Here is a 23,640-nt window from a genome sequence, read left to right as displayed (position 1 = left end):
TGAGTTATGATTAAAAACGTAATCGATGGCTGCATATTAGACCGAGGTTAGGGACGTATACCCTACAACACATGTTTTGTTTCTTTTTTTTTATCGCCGGAACAGCGTGAATTGAGTGTGACGGATTTTTGAATTCCTCTGTGTTGAACCGGCGAGAGCTGTCAACAGTGTGTGTGGTGTGGTGTGGTGGGTTTGATTGCAGGAAGTACTGCTCCATTAGTTTAGTTTTTGTTGTTACTGTATGTTACCCTCATCATGCGACTAAATATAAGGATTGTGACTAGTCATAAGAAAAAAATATGGCTGAGAAAGTGCGAGTGCTGAATGAATACTAATTCGGTCCCAATGTATTCTCCACCAATAAATGATGTAGACGAGCTGCTCCTATTTTGAATGCATCGCAAAAGCTATGCTATGAATTATGTAATTCAAGCTTAATAGCCTCATAACATGGGTCCTCAGATAGCCTAGTCGGTAAAGGCACGGTATCACCAAGCTGAAGGCGGCGGGTTCGATTCCCGGTCCGATCGAGGAAATCTTTCGGGCTGGACATTTTCTCGACTTCCCTGTGGTTGCCACACAATATATAAATTCATGCATTGGTTGGCATAGAAAGCTCTCAAATAATAACTGTGGATGTACACTTAACACTCTCAACACTTCATTGAGAGCTGGGAAAACGTTCGCAAAAAAGCGTAAACATTCTAGAAGAAGATGCCTCATAACTGAATCTGGATTGTTGAGCTCCGCATCGTCGATGGCGCAGCATCAGGTGGCGATATCAACAGAAATTCAAGAACGTAAGCAGGGATGCCAGGTATATTAAAATAAATCAACGAGTTAGACGAAGAATATTCAAGAATATTGTGTTCACCACTATTAGGAGGAGGAGGGGATTGTGTTCAATATTTTGATTTATAAAAGTGACTAACAAAACAAAAGTGACGTTAAGGGAACATCATTTGATTTCAGGGGACTTTGTAGCACTTCAAAGAATTCCGTAGAACTTCATGGAACGTCATATAGGTTTGGGGAACTTTATAGAACTCAAGGTAACTGCGTAGAACACTCACAAGACGCGACGCGAGACAAGACACAACACTTATCGTTCTTACAACGTTAAAATAAATTAGAATTTACCTTTCTGTAGACCGGTTTCGGGCGTGATTTTGCCCATCTACGGGACAATGTCCGACTGATTACTCAGGATGTTCATACGTTGTTCCGTACACGTCCAATAAGAAGAGAAGAGAAGCTACTGGATTCTCAGATTTGTCAGCTTGAAAAGGCAGGATATAATGGGGGGTCATCTTCAGTCATCAATGGTTCAGCAGTATCGGTGATAAATGATGATTCCCATCCCCTTTCCAGTCAATGTTACGGTCTAAGCTAATTGTGTGTACCGCAACGGCTGATTCATTGGGTTTTGTTGTTGTCTACAGCATGTTCATGTTCTTTTAGGCGGACTTTTACTTTGCGGCGCGTTTGTCCGTAGACCGAAGGACAATCCTTGCAAGGAATTTGATAAATTCCAGACTGTTCATTCGGCGGAACCTTATCCTTCAGGTTAAACAACTGTTGCTCTTGTGTACTACCTGAAGTCCTTGTTGATCGATAGCTCGATGACGCCATTTCGTTGACGTCTGCAATGGGAAATTCTCATAGCAGGCGTTGACGATGGGACGTTGTCGAGTTGTTGAATAGCAACTATCGTGGTAACTCACCGATTACCTGTCGATCTGCCAAATTTGGAAAGACGTCTGCATTGAATTGTCTCATATAATAATATTCCGCCCACTATATCACAAGAAATTGCGAGTAGCTGAGTGGAATGGAGATAAGTTAACCATTGGGTACAGGACCAAGTCTCCCCTGGGTGGTGCCAAAAGATGAGCGCAATAGAATCATCAAGTTGCCATAAGGCACGGAATGAGACTATTGCATGGCTGGGTAGTCAAAGTCTTCCATTCGTTAGTCATTTCAGGTGGATTAGAACAGGTTTAGGTGGGCGTTGGCCAGATTTGGATTTTTCAGATGTAATCCTGGATAGGACCCTGTCATTGAACGTCGCGTGAAAGTGGAACTTAATGAAGGCCTAAGTACTTTTTCGTAGTTTTTAGTTTTCGGATTTGAAAGATCGTCGGTTACAGTGGCCTGCTTACTGAGCAGAAAAACGCAATCCCAGGTCCTTACATATCAAAAAAAATTATGGTAAAATCGCTTGTGTATCGTGTATTTTGCGAAACTCGTTGTTGTCGTTGGTTCCGGGTTTGAATGGATACACAAATTTGAGCAACGGTATTATGTGATATGAGGGGCTCGGTGGCCTTAGAGCAACCGTTTTTGCTAACTGAGCAGAACATCATGAGTCTAATCTCAGGCCCATCCACATTCAAGATTCGTCAATCGTTTTATTTGTTAATATGACTACATGGTAATAACAGCAACTCGGTGATTAAAAAGGTGCTCGTCTGCCTAGTGGCAAACGTTTTTGCTTACTGAGCAGAAGACCGTGGGTTTAGTTCCAAGCTCCTTCGCGTTATTTGATCGTTAGGACATCAATTCAGCTTATCGTTTACCAAAACGAACCCTGCTGCAAACCCAACCCTCTTATCCAACATCCCAGTGATTCCTCGTAGAAGTGCAGAGGTGTTCTCGGCTTCCATCAAAGCGAGTGTCATGTCAACACAATCCTTCCCATTCCTTTCATGACCTGTATTGCCTAATTTAAGATCACTAGTTTTTACACATTGAGGATGATTGCTAGTCCCAAGCATCGTCTATTGGTTCTCTGTGTAATTACAGCTGATCTGGCAGTAACAGAGTAGCAACCGTGGGCGGTCAATCAAGCTCAAGCAAGCTTCAAGCTCAAGCTCACCGGTTCTAGTGTGGTTATATTTTGTCGGTGCTTCTTTCGTTTGTGTTTTCGGAAAATTTTGTTCTTTCTGGTAATCATTTGTCCTTTCTGGTAATCATTAGATCCAGAAAGGGTTATTTCCCATCCACTTCTCTTTCTACCGTGAATTTTCTTGAAATGTGCCGGGAGTTAAGCGAGTTAAGCGTTTCTTATAGGTAGCGTTCGACGACGTTCCAGATGCCAACGCAGACTACTTAAAGCGTCGGTGATTGGTACGCTTGGGAATAGTGCTGCAACATCAAACGATACCAATATCTCACCTCGTCTCAACTTGAACCCTTCTAGCTGCTCAACCAGAATCTACCGAATTTTTAACGCTTTTTCCATGCGTTACGGGGTAGTTCTTCATTTCATCCACTAGCCAAGTTGCCATTTTCTCGGTGGGTGTGCGGATATTTGACTAAATGAGTCATTCTAGCCGTATATTTGTGGATCTTCGGTAGACAGTATAGCGATGTCACCGTCGGATTAGGGACGTTGAACTTTCTGACAAACTTATCTTCTCCCATCAGACGCGCTACATTGTGCCGTGCAGAATTTGCTTCCTCGATCATTGAATTGAGAGGATCTTTAGACTTGCCATTCTTGAATTTGCATTCTTCGTACGGGCCGGAGCTAATCATATCACGGACACGTGAGTCATAGTCTTCCCTGTCCATGATCACCACGGCGTTTCCCTTATCCGCTCGAGAGTAGATCACGTCACGGGTTTTCAATAGCCGGATCGTATACACCAAGTATCGAAATTGGGGCGTTCTGTTTGGTTTTGTCTGCTGACCGTTCGCAAAATACATTGCTTGACATTGTGACGAATTGCCGATTTGTAGGCATGTTGGTCATATTGAATAAATTACCTATAAAATATTGTTCACGGTTTCATAAAAACAGCTAAATACAGTCAACTCTCCACAACTCGTATCTCGATATTTTATATAACTTGGTTGATTCAGCGATCCCTTCATTTTGCTATGTTGTCGATATTTCCACAAGTCGATGACTTCTTTGGCGATGTTCTATGTAGTGTTAATTTGATTCCATATCTCTATATGTCAAAGCCAGTGTTTCTGAATTCTATGATTTTGATGATAACATCAAAGGTACTTTGGAAACATGATAACTGGTGGTTATATTGAGTACCCAAGATCCATCGACCACATCAGAAAATGTTTCTGGTGTTCAAATCTATTATGGGATGAATCAAACCAGGTTTATTGAGTGCTAAGAGCGATAGTACTACTTCCAGAAATATTCCTGATGCTCCTAGAGACGTGATCAGCGTTGCCAGCGTTTTTGTTAAGGACAATTTTCTCACAATCGTTCTTTCGAAGTGTTCACCTGAGTTGCCAAGACTGAACACTGAAGCTAACAGATTATATTCTGGACAATTTCCTCGAAAATGACTACATGCTATAACTATCACTTCACAATCAATTTCGAACAGAATAATTGTAAGGAACTGGAATTATATGAAAGATCACTTAATACAATCAAATTAAAATGAGAATTGACTTTAACGGCTCACTTCAAATATACATGATTATTTCATATCACGATCCATATATCTTTTGCTTGAAGTTTTTCCAAATTTGATATCGCGCGATTGAATTCAGTATGTTAATGCTCAGCTCCAGGAAGTAAGGAACATCAATTGTTATGGTCTGACAAAATAACTAAAAACAGCAAAAATGCTACTCAGAACTGACTTTTAATTCTCCTTAAAATTCACCAGGAGCTGGCTCTGAAATTTTCTTTGAGTTCTAGTCTCCCTAGAATTTTCTGGGAAATATTCTCCAGGATTTCTTGGGAATTATTTTAAAAATTCCCATGTAATTCTCAATTTGTATTCAAAAGTTAAAATAACTGAACAAATTTCCAATACGACATGTTGGATATCTCACTTATTCCAAGAATCATGAAAACTTCTTTAAATTTGAAATCTTTGTACACTCAGGTCTTTTTTTACACGGGGGATACGTACCGTGTAAAAAACCGTGTAAAAAATACCTACGAGATTTTGATTTTTCACATGTTCAAATGATTTTAAAAAATCGAATTTTGATGCCATTTGTAATTATAGCATGCTATGGTCCATATGGACATATTTTAAAAATTTCTGTGTTTATACCAAAAATTGTGATTTTTTTTTTTAAGTATGCCATTCGATTACCTATAGCTTGAAACGGATAATGTGATTGGAATCAAGTCGAAGGGTTGTATCGTTGTCGAGAAATCGTTAAAAACGTACCGTGTAAATCGCGAAAAACCGCGTAAAAAAACCGTGTAAAAAAGACTTTAGTATGCCTTTGCCCAGCATTTCACATTAAATTCTGGGCCTGAAATCTTAAAAACAGAACCTAAAAAATATTCAAGCTTCAAATTTTTGAGACTAAAGATCATGTAGACTTCTTTTAGGCCGATAATTTTTGCCAGATTATCTTTTATTCGATTATTCAAAACAATTTCAAAGTTCAAGTTGAGACTAATTTAGGTGAATCCGAAAGTATATTTGGGGAGAAGAAAGGAAGTTATGAAATCCTAGCTGGTTTTGAAGAGACTTGTATTTGAATCGTAAGAACGATATCAGATGAATTTTAAGGAGAATAATTTTTAAGGAAAATTCAAATAGATTTATTAACAGAATTTAAAGGGTGTTCTGCTGACAATTTCAATGAATACTGAAGATGATTATAAAGAGAACTTCAGCAGAAATCCGAAAAAATATCAGATGGACATACTGAAAAAAATTGAGCACAATTCAAATGAAATTCTTAGGAAAGTATCAAAAAATTTGAGAAGGTAATTCCAAGGGATTTCTGAGGAGAATTCCGGAGGATTTCTGAGGAGAATTTCAAACGAATTTAATTATTGAAATATGCAAAGGTAATTCTTAGGATAACTTGTAAGGAATCCAACGAATATTCTAAAAGTACGAGGAAACTAACTAGGGAAGTTACTGGTAAGTTTAAGGAAAATTTCATGAGCAGTTATTAAAGATTTTTTTTTAACTCTTTATTTGTTCCAAATTCAAAATAAATTACATTTCATTTTAACCTAGGTGCTCCAGTTACTACAGTAACTTACCAGCCTTAATTGTTATGATATATATCTAAGTGTTTTTACATTGTTCCTGCCTTGACAATTAAAGAAAATTTAAAGAACAGTATCTCTTCGCAATGTTGAAGAACAGAACACTAAAAACATAAACCTTCAAATTTATGATGAAAGTTGAAGTACATTTATGCCATGTTTAGACTAGATAAATACAAATATAATGTACCACAATTGTGTCATAACAACTTATAACATAATATGTTACAACTCCTAGTTTGAATATGCTATTACCAATTTAAAAAACTTAAATGTTGGATATTAAATTGCTTAATTCAATAATAAACTAATTGTAAAAGTTACACATATGTTGATAAAGTTGAAATCTGCATTGTTCAGAAATCATCACAAATTCTTAATTTAGATTTTGTCGAAAAAATCGATTTTTTTTTTACAAGAAATTAAAACTACACATGTTTAGAATTTATGTGTCAAAGGATATTCCGATACAATACGTATTTTTCGAGTAAGAGTGTCTCGAACGGACCCATGTCACGAACGGACCCATGTGGCGTTTTTCTCGGAACCATGTTTTGAGAACTCTTGTTACTGATAAGTCTTGTTCTATTCATCCGATTCGCTTGAAACATAATTTTAAAGTGAATACTTTTCTTTACGACTTATACAACGGCGCCGGTGGTGTAGTGGTAAGCGTGATTACCTCTCACCCCAGCAGGCCTGGGTTCAATACCAGTCGGCGCCGCATCCTGAGGCATAACATCTCTGATCACGCCTTCCTTCGGATGGGAAGTAAAGCCGTTGGTCCCCGGTTCATGAGTTGATGGGTCGATAGGTAGGGTCCAGGTGTGGGAGCTACCTTCCTGGCACGTCGGTAGCATTGGTGCTCAGCACGGAAAACAAGATCGACGGAAAAAAACAAACCAAAGGAAAAAAAAAATTTGAACCAACGGAAAACTTCGTCTAATGATCACCTATGGCTGAAAATCTCTTAACTTATGATCAATCAATCAATCAAAGAGGCATTCTGACGACAGCTGCAAGGAAATATGGATAATAATCAAAAGGGAGTCTAATTCTTAATATAGCTCAAAACCTACTTTACAGAATTTCAAGCTAGAGTGAAGGTAGTTTCAAGAATTCATAATAATGTTGAAGGAATTTCAAGTAGTTTCCGGAAAGGTTTAGCAGGGAATTTCGATCATGTTTTCAAAGAAAACAAACTATGGGTAGTGTTCTAAGAGATTCTGAAGAAATTTCCAATGAAATACTAAGAAGAGTTTCAAAAAATGCCAAAATAATTCCAAGAGATCTTCTAAGGGACCATCCACAAATAACGTAGCATTTGAGGGGGAGGGGTATTTCAGTACTTGTGATTGGTCATGTATTAGGTTTAGAAAAATACACTACGATGGAAGAGGGAGGGAGTGGCTTAAATTGTAAAAAATATTCCCTTAAAAGCATTTTGAGAATAATTTTACGAAAATTCTCCGAAATATTTTCATATAATTCTAAGGTGAAATTATGGGAGAATACATTTCTAAATTTTAATTGGCATACCAAACCATTTTGAGGAATTTTGAAAGCGAATTCTATAGAAAATCTCGGAGAGAAATAAAACAAAAACTCACTAAGAAGTATTAAAAATGCGACGATAAATTCATTTCATGAGTTTTCTGGAAGGAATTTCTTAAGAGTTCTGCACAGAATTCAGAGACTACTATGGAGAAACTTTCTAGAGAATACCGGACGAAATCATAAGAATCCTTGACACATTAGCAAAGATATTCTAAGATCAGTTGTTTCCTAAGAAATAATTTGGTAAATTCAACCACTGAAATTTTTGTCAAGATTCCGTGCACAGAAATTCAAGATCAAGTATTAACACAAATTCTTAAGACTCTGAGACTTCTATTGAAAACGAATATCAATATTGTGGTCTTATCAAACTGTTCAAGATTAAAACAATCTTGTTTGATCTTGTTTTCCGTACTGAGTACCAATGATACCGACACCAGGGAGGCAGCTCCCACACCTGGACCCTACCTATCGACCAATCAAATCATGGAGCGGGAACCAACGGCTTTACTTCCCTTCCGAAGGGAAGCACCAAACAATGATTGAATCCAGGCCCTTTGGAGTGAGAGGCAGTCACACATACGCTTGAGGAAATTTCGAAAGCATACATTCTAAATTCTGAAGAGATTATTGAGGGAATTGGCATTGGGGGGAAATTTAAGCAAATTCTCACGAAAATCACAAACAAGTGATTTTCCAGAGCATTCTGGATGGATTTCATATAGTGATCAGTACAGAATTACCAATCTTTTATGGAGGAGGAAATCATAAAATTATAGAGCGGAGTCCTGAAAGTAACATTCACGCAAACAGTCACGAATTCAAATCTCATCCCGGACAAGTCGCGCATAACCTAAAATGTATTAAAGGAGCCATAATATAAAACAATCTTTGAAAGGAAGTAGAAATTAAAGGGCGAACACGAAATTATTGCGACACATTTAACAGGGCATAACTTTTTTACCATTGGGTAAAAATCAACCAAATTTTGCACACTTTCTCATTGATGTGTATTATGTACATGCTGTCAAACTCGAAGTCGTGTTTTTCGATTCAACGAAAATGGAGGTGAACCAACGCGAGTTGAGAGAACAAATTCTTTCCAAACACCTGGAATTTCCTGACCTGTCGCACCGGCAGTTGGGAAAAATGTTGAACATTCACCATTCAACCGTCTCCAGAGTGTTGAAGCGGTTCCAGGAGCGGTTGACGTTGGACCACGGCAAAGGAGCTGGAAGAAAACCGGGACCGGAGAACAAAAAGACGGAGGGAAAGGTGAAGCGGATGATTAAAGCAAATCCCAACGTCTCAAGCCGTGATTTGGCTAAAAAGATCGGCATGTCGCAGAGCTACGTCCAGAATGCAAAGAAGAGAGCTGGACTACATACATACAAGGTACAGAACTTCCCAAACCGCGATGAGCGGCAACAATCGACGGCTAAAACTCGGGCACGGAAGCTCTACGAGAAGATGCTGACAAAATATGGCTGCTGTGTGATGGACGACGAAACGTATATAAAAGCCGATTTTAAGCAAATTCCGGGGTTGGAGTTTTTCACCGGCAAGAGCAAGTTCGATGTGGACGACAAATTTAAGAAGAATAAAATGTCGAAGTTCACCTCCAAATATCTCATTTGGCAGGCCATCTGCTCTTGCGGACTGAGGAGTGAGCCTTTCGTGACAAAGGGCACAGTAAATGGCGAGATCTACAAATCTGAGTGCCTCGAGAAGCGCCTTTTGCCGTTCTTGCAGCAGCACGACGAAGCTCCGCTATTTTGGCCAGATTTGGCATCATGCCACTATTCTAAAAGTGTCCTGGAGTGGTATGAGGTCAATTCTGTCCATTTTGTTCCAAAGGACATGAATCCGCCAAACTGTCCGGAGCTGCGCCCGGTGGAGCAGTACTGGGAAATAATGAAGCGGGAACTTCGGAAGAGCAAGAAGACAGTCAAAGACGAGAAGGACATGTTAAGAAAATGGAAAAAAAAAACTGAGAAACTGGTACCGGATGACACTGTAAAGACTTTGATGGAGGGCATCAAGCGAAAATGCGTTCAATTTTACGTTCAAGGCTCCATCGATTAACTTTTCTTTTGATTTTTGAAGTAAATATATGTATAAAACTACCATAAAATTTTGGTTTGATTCTAAACATTATAAGAAAATTGGCATGACATTTTCGGTGTCGCAATAATTTCGTGTTCGCCCTTTATCCTACGGAACTCTTTAAAAGATTTACAACGGTATCCTGAGATAATTTCCAAAGAAATAATTTTGTTAATTCAGACATTGAAAATCATGCAAGATCCCGTACACAGAAATTTATGTCAAAGATTAAGAATTGTTTTATGAGATTCTGAGTTGAATTTGAAGATTATCCTTCTTTTTTCTATTTCGCATATCAAGCTTATTGCTTATCGCATATTAGCTTATTGCGTGCTCTCAACTTAGTGTTCTAAATGCATTTCCACAGGTATTAATTGAGAGCTTTCGATGCCAATACCAATGCATGAATTTGTATATTGTGTGGCAAGCACAATGAAACTCATGCCCAGGGAAATCGAGAAAATTCCCAACCCGAAAGATTCCTTGGACCGGACCGGGAGAATTGAACCCGCCGCCTCCGGCTTGGTAATACCGTGCCTTTACTGACTAGGCTATGAAGCCCCCTGGTCTAATACAACAGTTCGAGATTAGGGACCATAATAATGCTATCTCTTTTTCTTCTTCCTCGATGGCAGACACGAAGCGACTGCTGCCAGCCGTTATGGAAGTTTCGGTTGCGTTCGGGTGTAAAGCAAAAATCATAAAACTCAATCTCACCACAGTTTGGTTTGGTTTGCAGCTGGTGAGTTTTGTTAGCTTGATATTCCGAGCTGCGATATCACAGCTTGCAATATCAACTGCAGTTGTTTGCTTGTTGGTTTTTGGCTGCGAAAATCAAGCGTGGTCTTGTTCTTTGGTGAGATTTGATTTTTTGATATTTTCCAACACTGAAGTTTAAAGCGTCTTTTTTTATTATCCACACAGGGAGACCTCTCAAAAACTGTGTGGATTATGGACAGCCCCTAACTATTGTTTTTTTCAGTTTTTCAAGTCTTACATAGCAGCATAGATCAACTCTTTAATCACTTCTGTACAATTCTAAAAAAAAGCAATTGTATTCGATTTCCCTTAAGGCGAATCACATGTTTCATATAGATAGGGTCTAGTATAAGAGGGGAGCGGACTGGCTGGTTTTGAGCCAAACGAACTGTCTAAGCCAGAGCCAATCGAGCAGCGCCTATTTTAATTGCATTGTCAGTGTTGCTAGAAATCACCTAGGCATAGTTTGTCAAGGCAGTTTGTTTTGAACACACTTCTCTCGTATACTAGACCCTCTCTAGTTTCATAACTACATTGAAAACATTCGTCTTCTTCCTGGATTTGACGCTCTTGCATTACCCGAGTAAAGTCGATTAACAAAATGAAAGCAAATCGATATTAAAGTTTGCAGTGACATAAGTCTGAAATCATATTGTTCTTTCATTATGTAGACAAGAGTTTTTTAAATGAATGCAACTTAACTACTGTTAACGTATTGTTGAAAATTAAATTTAAGTTCATCGGTCGTTGAATTAACGATTTATTGTTTATTTTTTTGTTTAATACATTTAAGGTAAGTTCAAGTTCTTATCCGGGTGCGATTTGAACTCAAGTCTTTCAGCGTGCTAACCATTTACGTCAGCCCCGTATTCAGTTAAATATTATGAATGCAAAATCACTAATCCAATTTATTTCATTGAAAGCAGGATTAGTTTTCCGTTTGACATAACAATGTAAAATTTTGCTCTCAATTTTGCGGTTAAGTTAAGTTAATAATTTTGATTTCAATTTGATCTCCAGCTTTGTACGGGTAGCTTTTGTTTGCTTTAAAATTTGTGTTCTTTGAAGCACTTCCATAGATATTAATTAGAAGCTGGATACGCCAGCCAATGTATGAATTTGTATATTGAGCACAACACAAATGGCATATGCAAAACATGGACCTCCTTTAGCTCAGTCGGTAAAGGCGCAGCTACAAAGCAAGACCATGCTGGAGGTCACTGGGTTCGATTCCCAGTCCGGTCTAGGAATTTTTCGGGTTGAAAAATGTCTCGAATTCCCTGGGCATAGAAGTATGATTGGACTTGCCACACAATTATACCAATGCAATAATTGTACAGGCATCGAAAGCTCTCAATTAATAACTGTGGACGTGCATCTAGAACACTAAGTTGAGTGAGAGCACGGAATAAGCTAATATGCAATATGCAATAAGCTTGAAATGCGAAGCAGAAGAAGAAGAAAACATGTAATCATGAATTTCTTACATCCTCTGTAGATATTTCAGAGACAACTGTAATCAATGTTCTTACAACAGCCTGTAGTGAACAAGCATCTCTTTCCACCGTATATTTTATCGTAAAAACCCTCATAGGATAATTTCCTAGGTTTAATTTATTGGCGTTATACGTAATACTTCATAAAATTAGCGAAGATTCATTTCGTACAATTTCTTCTTCTAGTATTTCTTAAGACAATCACATCACAAAATCTGTTCATGCGGTGATGACATACACTCGTTTAATTTGGAATATAAAACTGTAAGAGAATCTTGGTTGAGTGTAGACCGGACCGGAAATCGAATCCATCACCTCCGGCTTGGCCATAAGACTATCCGAAGCCCTGGTTTCTTAAAGGCTATTGTCAACTCTCCGGAAACGAAAAATAATCTGATTCGTGCTGATGTTATCACATATTAGCTTGAATCAAAGTTTTCCGGAAACTCCATCAAGGATTGAATTTATTTTTCACTTGAACACAAGAATAAATCATCATAAAAAATGGGTAGACCGGATGGATAGCACCATCAGGAAAATCCCAAAAAGACAGCAATAATACCATAAAAAAACAAATAATCTACAGAGGCAGACAATGGCAGACTGCCACTTCCTTTGGGTTAACTTTTTGGTGAACGATGCACCAAGAACTTTTCTCACGTTCGAGTCAATGACAACCTTCTGTTGACAGCATAAAAAGATACAGGTTCAATACCTGTATGTCGCCATAACTATCAATAAAATGCAAAATAGGGTTCATTAACGACATGAATGCAAATATCTACACTCGGCCTATTGGAAGGACAACTTCAGGTAATCTAGGCCAATTGCTCACGGAAGGATCCACTAACTGAAAATTTGCATAATTAACATGAACTATCTCCTGCTGAGATTTACTTTTTATGTAAATCTCCCCGCACTGGAAGTGGAAACACCAAAGCACCAGAATGGTAAACACAAAACGGAAGAACAATAATTTGTTGGTTCCTTCCTACACAAACTTCCTGCTGCATGCCGCCTGGCAAGGTGATTATCATTCGGGATTTACGTTTGGGCTCGTCGTCATTGCTTACCAAGAAGTTTCAATATCTTATCGACATGTAATTCAATTTTGTTTTGTCAAATCACCAATCAATCATCATTGCCTTACCGGTCATATGCTGATAAAGCTGCTGCAATTAGGAATGTACATTCACCCAGAATGAATAAGCTCTTGATTCAATTTACGCACGAACAGCGCATATGATTGCTTCCGCATATGTTTGCAAGAGTGCAAAGGCGGATAATGCAGTTCACGGCGCGACAGACCGATCAGCTCCGTGACATGGTCAATAACGGGCGTCGATTTTGTGGATGACGGCGACGACAACGATGGACGTCAACAACGACACATCAATGAATCCCATTGAGATGTAGCTGCGAACCGGTACGAACGCTGGAGGACCTACTGTGCTGTCAAGACTCTAACATACCAGCAGCCACTGCGTCTATGTTCTTGATGCACCCTAACGAGCACGGTGACTCCAGGGATGCCATCGGGAGATGGTAATAATTTCTAAGCCTGTACTATTTTTTGCATTCCAGTATTTTCCTCCATAAAATGTAATCGAACTCACCGCCCTCATCATTACGGACAAGGATTCATATTAATGGTCTACAACTCCATGATCCAGTAGCTACATCCCTGGGCCACTTTCTTTGTACTAACGACCGACAACGGTCCCGTTGTCAGTGACAAGTTAAATAAGCTCATAACGTACAGAAAGAGGAGCGTATCGTCAACTTCATAGAATAAAATGCATCATCCATAGGATGACGACGACGACGACGACAAATGCAACCCCTGTGCACCACAGCCAAAGAAGCAGAGCCATCCCCATCCCGGAGGTGGCGTTCAAACGAGTAAATATTTACTTTAGCACGGACAGTACGTCTCCAGCTGGTGCCACTACTGCTGCTGCAGCAGATGAAGGGAAAGCAAATAAACTTCACTGTTTCCCTTCGGAGACAAAGAAACCGAAGCGGGAGCTCTAATGTTTCAAACTTCTCGGAAAGTAACGCTGGTTTGCTGGTGAACACGATTTACAGTTACTCAAATATTGATTAACGATTGTCCCGGTCCGGAGTTCTCTTGAACTTGATTAATTGTTTGAAAATGAACAAGAAAACGCTACTCACCAGTACTTTCGCGAACCGTCGATCCAGCTCGCCAATGTCCGGCATGGGCTGTAAATTGCGCGACCGGATGCTGGCTTGCCGTATGTGACAGCTCGACGGTTTCCAACTGTCGATAACGCTCGAGGGCGACGGTAGCAGCGAGCATGGCTGCTGAATATCCGGATGGTGGTGCTGCGTCTCGACAAGCACGCTGTCATGCTTGGAACCACCGCCGACGCCACCGTTACTGCTGGCGGCAATACTGTTGGCCGCCTTGGACGATGCCAAACCCATCTTTGGCCAGCTGTCGATTATACCCGATTCACCGATTCACTGTTTACAACAACAACAACAACTCCACGACAACAATAATCCACGAAGCACACCGAGCACGTAGTAAACACACTGGATTTAGCTCATTCATAGCCCTTAATAATTTTATTCTTTTCCATAAACACTTCTTCCTTTTCGAAAATTTACAACACACTACTGGAAGTCGAACGATTCCTGCGAAGGCCCGAAAAAGTATTATACCAGCAGCACGAGCAACAACATCGGATCACTTCCTCTGCCGTTCTGGTCGAATTGAATTTCTATATGCTGCTCACACAACATACATCACATCGCACAAAAAGCACACACGGACCCAACACCACCAATCACACGTGTGCGTGTGTTTGCTTCGCTCTCCCTTGGATTCGTTTAACACTGGGGAATGGAATTATTATGGAAATCACACAAAACAACAATTAGGTACTTTCAGGTAGTGAATGCTAATGCAGCACTCACTTGCCGAACGATCAAACAATATAGAGGTAAAATGGTCACTTCCGGTTCGGGGGGGACGGCGGATGTCTCGCGAGTTGACCACCCACACCCTCCTTCGAGCAACCTTTAAAGTCCATCAACCGGTACACCACGACCAATCGGAACTTCCTTCTCTCAGCTTCTGTACTGCTGAGTGTGGGTAATCAACTCGATCCAAGTGGGTTTGACTGTTAAAGTTCGTTCTGCTTCCCGGTGCGACGGCGGCGACGACGAATCGATTCCAAAAAATGATGATGTTGATCAAACGTGGCGGGTTCTGCCGTTCCCGCAAATCCGCCCGGTATCGAAAAAGAGACTTAACTCGACCGGTCAGTCACCGGCACTCAGAAGCTACCGGTAGCTGTTTTTGTGCAATTGGAAACCCCTTCGCGGTTTAGTGCTGACTTGAGGTGTCTGCTTTGGCTTTAGTTTTTTTTTTGTCGATTGTGCAAACTTTGAAATTTCGTTGAGCGAAGTTCCGCCCTGGAATGGAAAAAGAAAATAAGTTTGATTACTGCTTGGTTAAAATTAATCATTTTTTTTTCAGTTGAGAACGTTCGAAGATCAAACGAACTCCGAGAACCCACCCATGCGCACACCATTATGCTACATAACAGGAATATTAGCATCATTCATAGTTCAATTCAACGCCTAAACATAACAGCAACGACGAAGGCGGCAGCTGGTTCAACAATCGTCTGTTGCCGCTGCTGCTGGTGCAACACTCATAACAACCGATGCGGCTGATTCCGGATTTTCAAGATACTTTCATCGTTTGCATCCCACGTTCTGGGAGAGGAACGACCAACCAACGCACCTCCAGCCCCAGACTGTGTGCAACACTGCAAACATAATCTACACAAGTTTTCCCCTCCAAGAGCTGTATTATGATAGGTATATACAAACAGACTCGCTGTGCTTCTGGGGCAACAAATACGACGACGACGACGACAGAGGGCGTCTAACCGCTTCTGCCGCTCCCCCGGAGGCGACGGCGACGACGACCGCGTCGACATTCCAAAGTGATGCACTTTTTCTATAGACCATACGCTTCTCGTCGTCGTCTGGCCAGTGTTGAAGAAAAATAAGCTTAAAATTATGAATAGTATACATAAATTTTTCAAATGTGCGAGCATAACTTGCATCGTCGTCGTCGGTGGGTCGGGTCGAGTTCTTCTGACTGCACTATGCGGATTCGAGTGGCCAAATAGAAAAGACTTCTTCTGATTCGTGACTGTCAATCGGTAGTAGACCATTCAACGGAGAAACTTCCGGAAAATCAGTTCTTTAAAACTTACCGGGATACAGATCTTAGCTCCAGAATAGTTCGGAAAGCATTACATTGTTGTGCATATTTAATGCTGTTCAAATTATTGTGGAGTCAGGATCTTTAAGTTCTAAAGGCTCAATGAAGTCTTGAACAATGTCCTGGAAATCTATATGAGTCTGTGAAGCTGAACATGCACATCATGGAATGGTACCAATATGATGGTTAATGATCTCCAAACTATTCTGGAGTTTACTGCCCTGTGCGGCATAACAGTCCCATTAGCATTTTCGGCGAAAATACCGAAAACACGCATTTTTCACCCTTGATATTCTGACTGATTTTTTATTTTTTATTCAATCGTTGTAATTGTAAAAACAAAATAGTTTAGTGATTTTCTACAGACGCATTTCGCGCCAAATCGTATTCGGAACTGGCAGCACCCTCTAAGATTTCAATGAAACTTTCTGGATGTGTAGACCTTGACTAAATAAGCCACTTTGCATATACAGTCGTACCTCGATATAAAGCAACGTTACGTTATATCGAAGCAAAAAAAATATTTTTTTAAATCGAAAATTGTTTATCCTAACCCAAAGATGACCCAATTTTTTTCTAGTCATCTAACAGGTTAAATACGAAGCGAAAGACAAATCAAGCATTAAGCACAAGACCTTCAAGAAAACTAACAACACGAAGTCTGGAAATGGCAATGTTTCATTCAAAACGTCAAATTTTATGAATATCGGGTGAGGCCAATCTAATTGTAAATATTCAATCTTATTTTTATGTAGTAGGATATTCAATTGAACCGCTCCGGGTTATTATTAAGCTCTCCCCTTGGCTAGTTTTTAACATGGACGTTGGTGGGCGTGTCTTATATAATGCTTCATAGTGGAGCGTTGGAGACGGTTGGTTTGGGTCCAGCATCGTTGGCTCATGTCGTGGCGGAGTGGCGTCATGAGCATGCGATGAGGATTACTGAGCTTCCCCTATCTGATGAACCATTGCATGAGAGAACCAAAGTTCTAGCCTGAAGTGATATGATCACACCTGTTACTTCTTTTTTAAGAGCCGCGTCGTGGTACGCTTACGTATAGGCACTGACGTTGGGTGCGATACTGGCTGTTTTTTTTTCGCAAATCACTATTTATTTATTTTTACACAGATGTGTTTGTACGGGAGTTGTACTGTTGAGCAATTTTAGAAGATGCCCACCGGTGCTCCTTCTACTTGCGTGACGGGCTTTCATGTACACCATTTTTGTACATTACATTGTAACTAATCTTATATATGCTTCATTTTGGTTTGGGATAATTGTTTGAACTATAGCTCGGGATTTCCACTTTAGCGTGCTTCTATTGTGACATATCCATACGTAATTTTGTGGGACGAAATATTGGAAACATGTAAGCGTAGTTTGAGCATATACCCTATATAATTTAAAAATCAGCTAGGAAACTAACTTCAAAGTGAAGCATTTTAGTCACTGCACACTTAATTTTTTCTACCGAGCTCGGCTGTGCAAATCTCGGCAAAATAAGTTTCACTGAGATCTCAGCAAAAGTGACATTTGATTGCTGAGTCTCGGATAATGCTTAGCTGAATCTCAGCAAACAAATGAAATGTTTGCTGATATCTCAGTAAAACTTTTTTTGCCGAGATTTGCACAGCCGATCTCGGTAGAAAAATCTAAGTGTGTGGGACGAACTAATAGATAATAAATATAGGTCAAAGTCAAAAACAACTTGAAACACGTTAAATTTTAGATTACATGGACAAGTACAGGTACTTAATAAAGCATGGGTTATATTTGATTAGGTAGATTAGAGATTTCAATTATTTATTAAATAGGGCTAATGAGATATCATAATCATCACACGAAAATTTAGACAGCCTAATGACATTAAGTAGCGTGAAAAGGAGTTGGGATGCGGGGGGTTCGCTTAGCGAGGCAACTAGCCTTTTCATATATTGTCTGTTTGTTTTGATGGTTGTTTTAAAATATCAATTTGGTATATATGTGAAAGAATGAATCAGTGGGAGATGGATTTAGAGTTTCTTTGCATTTTGCAGCACAAATCTAGTACTAGGTGTCATTTCCCCAAAACCTCCCAATAGCCGACCTCTTCAATCCCTTCCATTTCCCATGGCGTTCAAGTGGTCCGCATAGACTATTCAGCTATTACCCTTCCTTTACCCTCGGCTATGGATTGACTTGCGCTCCCATTGCCCCACCAAACGCTGCAAAATGAAAATGAAATGAAAATGATTTAAACTTTCAGTCGTGAAAATCGCGGAAACATTAAACGATGTCGCGAAAATCACGAAGGGACTGATATGCCATCACAAAAATTGCGGAATTAATTTTAATGACGCGAATTGTTTATGGTAATTTTTGGTAAAATTATCACGATTTTCTTTTTATCGTGTAGTTCAAACTGGATTCTTCCAGTGTTTTTAGACGCATCCAGCCAAACAGTTCAAGTTTTAAATCTTTCAGTTTTTTGAGAAATCATCAAGCTTTATCCAGTATTCCATTACTAAAAGCAACATATTTTGAAGTATGATTACCAATACAGAATGATTTAGATGCTTACGCTTTAAACTTTTATATTGGAATTGAAATCTGGAAACGCAGTATTATATTGTAATTGAAATCAACAAAACTCGTGGCGATGCTACGATCAAGCTCGCTTAACGGCATGGAGACAGCCCAAGTAACAAATCTAGAGCTGCTTGGCTATATTCAAAATTTATACAGGTTTTATTGCAGCTGCAACCATTACCTACTCACACTAAAAAAATCTGAATTTTACTGGTGATGTAAACATCCATGCATGCAAACATTCATGCATGTAAAGTTCCTTTTCACGTAAACTAGCAGCTTGCAAGAAATGTTGCAAACAAAGGTGGAAAGTTGCATACAATATATGGAATATTGCATGACATGTCTCATAAATTTACACGATTTATAATGTAAATTTGTATGATTTATGACGCTCCATTTATGTGCATCATAGTAACGGAAATTTACACTACTTTTTTTTAGCTGTGCTGCTTTATGACGGTCATATACAATGCAAGTCATGAAACATTCTTATAGCTATCTACACAACCCCTATAAAGCTAATGAAAAAACCAACTGATGCTTATGCTATTTTCACTTATGAAAGGTTTTATGATTGCTTTGAAGTATAAAAAAATTGAATTGCCCTTATAAAACCCAAAAATAAATCCTTTTGTTGCTTTATAAGTAAGCGCAATAAAACTAGTTGGCCATGAAACAGTTATTTTAAAACAATTATAAGCATTCAGTTGCAACTTGTCAGAAACGTAAATAGGCGGTTTATTTTTACAACATAGAAAAGAATCAAAACTTTCCGGTACTTCCAAGCGGAGCGCAAAGAAAATCAACAAAATTGTTAGCATGAGCATGAAAACATTTCGTGTATACGTATACGCGACGTAGTGTGCGTACGAAAAACGTCAGCAATCTCTATAATTCTTCCGTTCTCGCTCGCATATACATGGGGTGACACTGTCGAATCTTGGTCGAAATACATGGAATGGTGACAGTCCTAGGACAAAAAGGTTGAAATCACGCATAACTTTTCATAAAGGTTAATGTACCATTCAAAACCTTTCCAAATGTTTGTAAAATTCATCGGTTGCACCCGTAGAATAGGAATATACATTTGCCCTCAAATAAAAAAAAAATAATTCAAGATGAACATTGCATTAGGTCCTAAGTAATATTGACAGATTCTCTTCGTCGACTTTCTCTTTGCATCCCCACGGTCATGTAAAGACATTCCCAGGTATTTTCAGCACATAAATCGATAAAAGAAGCTTTATTACGTTATTAACGAAAAAGAAAGTCGACGAGGGGAATCGATCAATGTTACCTAGGACCTAATGTAAAGTTCAGCTTGAAAAAATATACCTCTCTCAAATTTTGATATTGATATATATTGCTTAATTTTTGCTGAAAAATGTCAGGTTGCGATTTTTTGCGCTTTAGAAGATATTAAAGTTCAAAAATTGTGTTTTTTTTTTCGTTTTTTCAACAATATCTTTGAAATTTGAAGCTTAACCCAGTATGTTTCTTCATAAAAGTTATTTATTTAATGCATTTGCATAACAGAAAAATATAACATTATATAGTTGTAAAGGGTTATACGGTCAAAATTTGGTCAATATCAACTTGACGTATTTCTTTCAATTTTGCATTTAAAAAACCTGAACACCCCTCATTTTGAAGGTGTGTGTGTAGAATGTTGCTCCTATTTTGATTTTGGAATTCACTCTTCAGTTGTCAAAATGCCGTCCAAGCAAGAAGAGCAGCGTATCAAAATTTTGCTCGCGCATCGCGAAAATCCGAGCTACTCGCACGCAAAGTTGGCAAAATCGCTAAAAGTTGCCAAATCAACCGTTACAAATGTAATTAAAGTGTTTGGGGAACGTTTGTCGACAGCCAGGAAGTCTGGATCGGGGGGAAATCGAAAACCGGAAGCCGCTGAAACGACAAAGAGAGTTGCCGGTAGTTTCAAGCGAAACCCTAACCTCTCTCTCCGAGATGCCGCAAATAAGCTGGGTGTATCGTCTACAACCGTGCATCGAGCCAAAAAACGAGCCGGACTATCGACTTACAAGAAGGTAGTGACTCCAAATCGCGATGATAAACAAAATACGACGGCCAAAGCGCGATCCCGGAGGCTGTACACGACGATGCTGACGAAGTTTGACTGTGTGGTAATGGACGACGAAACCTACGTCAAAGCCGACTACAAGCAGCTTCCGGGACAGGAGTTTTATACGGCAAAAGGAAGGGGAAAGGTAGCAGATGTTTTCAAGCACATGAAACTGTCAAAGTTCGCAAAGAAATATCTGGTTTGGCAAGCCATCTGTACCTTTGGCTTGAAAAGCAGCATTTTCATAGCTTCCGGGACTGTCAACCAAGAAATTTACGTGAAAGAGTGTTTGAATAAACGTTTGCTGCCTTTCCTGAAGAAACACGGTTGTTCCGTACTGTTTTGGCCGGATTTGGCATCTTGCCATTACGGTAAAAAGGCCATGGAGTGGTACGCCGCCAACAACGTGCAGGTGGTTCCCAAGGACAAGAACCCTCCCAACACGCCAGAGCTCCGCCCAATTGAGAAATACTGGGCTATTGTCAAGCGGAACCTAAAGAAGACCAAAAAACTGCTAAGGGCGAGCAGCAGTTCAAGGCAAACTGGCTTTCTGTGGCGAAGAAGGTGGACAAGGTGGCTGTACAAAATCTGATGGCAGGGGTCAAGCGTAAGGCCCGGCAATTCGGATTTGGAAAAGCGGAAGCCTAACTGAATATTTTTCCTGAATTTTATACTAATTAAACTTGAAAAAGAAATTTAATTTGATTTTTTAAATAAACGATTTCACCGATTTACACGCGTTTTCCCTTGACCAAATTTTGACCGTATCACCCTTTAAGCAAAAATCCGAAACAGAAAGAAAAAATCATATTTTCGACATTTTTTCTTTAACTCCATACAACTTGGAACAAGTAGATCTTTGCGGAAGAGTTTTGAACTATTTGTTTATGTCAATAGATGGTCCTTATTATGATGAGAAATTTTGCCGAAGACACCAAGTCGCGGAAATGCTTCGTTTCGGAGTTATTAATTTTGCTCCGCTAGGTTGCATTCCTGACCCAGTATCAGGGCTGGTAGTGCTCATGCGATATAATAGTAGTGACTTTAGTGACTAAAATTACGGAGATAGTGACGAAATAGTGACTTGTAAAAACTTAATAAGTAACCATTTATAACTTAGAAATTCTAATACGGCTCTTAAACTTAAACTTAAAATCAAATTTCATAAACTCCTCGCATTTAATCGAATCTCACAACGGAATCTCCTGTGAAGAGCATTTGCAGTGATTTTAATAATTTACTTTTGCTTGCGTTATACATGATGACTAGCAAATAGTAATTCCCATTTTTTATGATCTTGAATTTGATTCTGCGTTCGAAATCTTTAAAATTTTGATACATGTAGGTAGATAACTTTGATAATTCGCTAAGAACTTTTCACAGAATTTCTTCAGAATGATCTCCAAAACTTTTTTAGAATAATTCCCCTTCTCTTAAACTTCGAGGCAAATAAACTTTTCCAAAAATAATATTGCATTCTTGAAATTCTTTGCAGAACAATCAACAAAATTCTTGGAAATAGATTATTTTCGTAGTTGGAAATGCTTAACATCAAATACCATAATTAAAGTAGATATTTTATACGATAGATGAGAAGATGAAAGTTAAGAGTTGATAGTTCCGGCAGTGTGAAATTTGTATATAGAAAGTGGAAAGCGAACAAAGGACAATTTTGAGGAAGGTACGAATCGGGTAGATCATCTCCTTTACCAAGCTACCGTTAATGAGGGACGGTGAGGGGTGTTTTCCCTGCCACCACTGGCAAAAAGGAAACCTCATGAACCTCCGATGTGCAGAAACAATTCTATCGATTGTTTAACACTCAAGTCGCCATCTGACGTAAACAACTACCCGATTCGTACCTTCCTCAAAATTGTCCTTAGCTCGCTTTCTACTTTGTATATACAATTTTTACACTGCCGTACTATAGCTCCTCATCTATCGTATGAAATGTCCACTTTAAGTCTGATATTTGACGTTAAGCATAACTACTATGCAAATCGTTAAATTCACGCATGAAGTAATAACAGATGATTAGTTAAAGTAGATTACTTTCGATTTTTTATTGATTCTTCAAGGAACTCTCTGAAGGCTCCTTCCATAAGTCCATTTTAAATTAATTTGAATTCTCCTTAAAATTTCCATGCAATGAACCTCAGAAATTACATAAATTTATGCTTATAATAATCTTGGACTTTTCCCCTGCATTCAATTTGAAATTCAATTCGTATTCTCCTTAGAATTCCCTCAGTATTTCCTCAGAATTCTCAAAACAAAAATCCAACACAGAGTAACTTTGAAACTCTTCTCAGATTTCCTTTGAGATTGAACCCTCATTCCATTGGAATTCTCGAACGCTTCAGAATTCTCTTGGAAGTATCATCAGAAATCACCCATATTTCGAACTCTTTAGAATTCTCTTGGAAGTATCTTCAGAAGTCATCCCTGATTTCTTTTAGAACTATCCGCAGAGACCATCTTTGGAGTTCACAGGATTTTCATGGAATTTTCATTAGAGCTCTTTTAAGCAAAATTTCAGAACTAATTTTGATTCTTATTGGAAATAGGCCTAGAATCTTCATCGAATCATCATAGAATTCTTCTCAGAACTCTCGTTAAAATTGCACTCTCAATTAAATTGGAATTATTTCCAAAATTGTTTCGTAGCTGAATTTTGCGTATCTAATAATTTAAACAATAATCAAAAGCGACGCTCGTGTGTTTTAAGCCAAGTTTAACTATATAGGTAATCCTGGCTTAAGATTTAAGCGGAGATGAAGAAATCGGTCCTCA

General features: G+C 39.0%; 1 protein-coding gene across 1 annotated transcript in view; it reads right to left on the bottom strand.

Moving 5' to 3' along the window:
* LOC135714411 (uncharacterized) overlaps window positions 1-23,640 on the bottom strand; it is a gene marked incomplete at its 3' end in the record, with an annotated part of 110,306 nt that overhangs the window by 60,545 nt on the left and 26,121 nt on the right. Inside the window, exons 2-3 of the mRNA XM_065237758.1 lie at window positions 14,869-15,369; window positions 14,101-14,787 (exon numbers count right to left, since the gene is read on the bottom strand). Coding sequence (XP_065093830.1) covers window positions 14,101-14,373 — 273 coding nt within the window. The remainder of the gene's footprint in view (window positions 1-14,100; window positions 14,788-14,868; window positions 15,370-23,640) is intronic.

Source organism: Ochlerotatus camptorhynchus, unplaced genomic scaffold (assembly GCF_037179485.1).
Source record: "Ochlerotatus camptorhynchus isolate MF236.1 unplaced genomic scaffold, CSIRO-AGI_Acam_v1.1 ptg000642l, whole genome shotgun sequence".
NCBI classification, from domain to species: Eukaryota; Metazoa; Arthropoda; class Insecta; order Diptera; family Culicidae; genus Ochlerotatus; species Ochlerotatus camptorhynchus.
The sequence above is the reverse complement of the archived record's forward strand: the minus strand, read 5'-3'. Positions and strand labels throughout refer to the sequence as shown.